At 38.7% G+C, this 2,305-nt stretch overlaps 1 protein-coding gene across 1 annotated transcript in view; it reads left to right on the top strand.

Annotated features, from left to right (window-relative positions):
* The first annotated feature begins 809 nt into the window (after positions 1-809).
* Positions 810-2,305, top strand: part of LOC116703605 (ATP-dependent RNA helicase DDX39A) — a 5,042-nt gene continuing 3,546 nt past the window's right edge. Inside the window, exons 1-2 of the mRNA XM_032538446.1 lie at positions 810-1,056; positions 2,017-2,224. Coding sequence (XP_032394337.1) covers positions 2,017-2,224 — 208 coding nt within the window. The 5' untranslated portion in view covers positions 810-1,056. The remainder of the gene's footprint in view (positions 1,057-2,016; positions 2,225-2,305) is intronic.

Here is a 2,305-nt window from a genome sequence, read left to right as displayed (position 1 = left end):
TTTTAGAATTAGATTATATTAGAGTAGATCGCTATACCGATGCTGTTTACCATAGCAGGCCTTGGAGGATGTTCTCAGCCTTAATTGTATTTAACAAACGAGCACACTTTGAAGAAGGCTACATGGAAAGCCTTCTGTCATCTTGCCAAATGTCTTTACTTTATTGCCATCAAGTGGAGAAAATGGATACTGCAGCTCCCAGTAATTTGGGCTCTTGCGATAAATGCTCAATGCTGCGTAGGAAATATAGATGGACTACCTACTGATTGACAATTAGGCTATTAGCTTAAATTGTCATGCACAATAGCCTACTTTCATAATAATTCCGATCACATGAGAAATTGTCATGGTACTATATTATAAAAACGGCCACCATGAACGTATTATGACATATCATTTTACAGAAATAATAAGGCATAATAATTGTTAATTAAATATACAGCTCTGATCCTGCTGATTCCAGCCTTGGAATAGTGGAGGTCGCCGTTCTTTTTGTACAGGCGCTGAGGTCGAGTGACAGATGCCTTCAGGTGTTATTGCATATAACGTAATAGTGAAATAGGCAATTCCGACCGGACTATTTGAACAGTCAAATAGCGGGATAACAGGAATTAATGACTTCAAATTTGCCCATGGGTCAGTTTACGTTGTGGAAAACCCAAAAGCCCTGCCATTTTGGAGTTAACATAATGTATTCAATCATGTCTAGTTTTGTATTTGTTAGTTTAATTGACAACCTACTAGGTCAAGGCATTGTCTCGCATCACTCACAAGATGTATAAAATAAAATGTTGCTGGATCCACGTCGTTATAGGGCAAAACATCTTAACACGTTCTGTTCACAGCCATCGGTTCAGGCTATAATAAAGTCTGTGGCACAGATAGTCTGTATAAAAAGAAGTTCAAACCGCATAGAGGGTGGACGATTTTTCGTGGTGTATTTGAACACGTCTTACATGTGTGTGGTCACTGCTGCTCGCCGTGCTGTGAATACTTGCTATCCTCTGTAGTATCACACGCACTTTGACATCGGCGGGACGTAACATATCACAAAAGGTAATATTGCAGTACCTTCGTGCTTTTCACAACAAACTCGCCAGTGTGTAAATTTTATCTATATTTAATGAATTGAGAAATGTTTAAAATACTCGGTAGCAGTAGCTACAGGGGTTTGAGATTTGTTTTGGCAGCGTTAGCTTAAACACGCTAGCCTCATTAACATTAGCTTTGTTTTGAGTTAGCTAGCTATCTAGCTAGTTAAAGCGTATTAAGTTGTTTTGACCATTTGCCCACTAGCTATACAATATATTCCTACCAATGCTGCGTTTTAGAATTTAGACCATGTGAAAAACGTTAGCTCGTAACGACGCTTTAATGTTGGTCAAAAGTACAAGTATTTTCGTGAGTCACGTTCAATTGTTTGCTGCTAGCTTGCTAACTAGCCGAATTGAATGAAAGGACGAGTAATGTTAACGTTATCGCTGTTTGTGCCGGGTCACAGCGGCAGTCGCCGTAAATAAATTAAACCAGACCCATTTATGTTTAACACTTAAGACTGTATAAACGGATTAGTTAACTTCCTCCTCCAAATAATTCGTTCATTCACTTTGATGCAAACCGTGGCTGCGGCCTGTTAGCCAAAGTATCCTCCTGCTAACTTTGCTAATTTTCGAGACAACCGATTAGGTTTCGGTGCTCTATCGTTATAGCATCAAGCTAATCGACACATTCTTTATTATAGAGTCCATAACCCATTCTTAGATGCACTTATAGTAATGGGCAATTTCGGACATCAGTTAAGTAATAGCAATACTATAGCAGCATTACCAGATGTTAGTTTTAAGAATTACATCTGATTATCTAACGTAAAAAGTATTATTTGAATTGTAAGTAGATAGAAACTTTAATCTAAAAATTTACTTTCACATTAAAAAGGACTTTGACACAACAAATGGTGTGTCTTCTGTACATATACTACCGGTAACTAACTAACTGATTTACATGCTGTTCTCATAGATGGCTGAGACCGACGTTGACAATGAACTTTTGGACTATGAGGAGGATGAGGAGCCCCAGGGAGCCCCCGAGAGTGGGACCCCAGCAAACAAGAAGGAAGTGAAGGGGTCCTACGTATCTATTCACAGCTCAGGCTTCAGAGACTTTCTCCTCAAACCAGAGCTGCTCCGTGCCATTGTCGACTGTGGTTTTGAGCATCCCTCAGAAGGTGAAGATTGTTTAAAGTTAAAATCAATATGTATATAATCCCTATTTTAAAGCTACAGATGTAATAAATGATTGTCTTATA

Source organism: Etheostoma spectabile, chromosome 2, assembly GCF_008692095.1.
Source record: "Etheostoma spectabile isolate EspeVRDwgs_2016 chromosome 2, UIUC_Espe_1.0, whole genome shotgun sequence".
Classification (NCBI taxonomy): Eukaryota; Metazoa; Chordata; class Actinopteri; order Perciformes; family Percidae; genus Etheostoma; species Etheostoma spectabile.
This window is presented reverse-complemented; position numbering and strand designations above follow the sequence as displayed.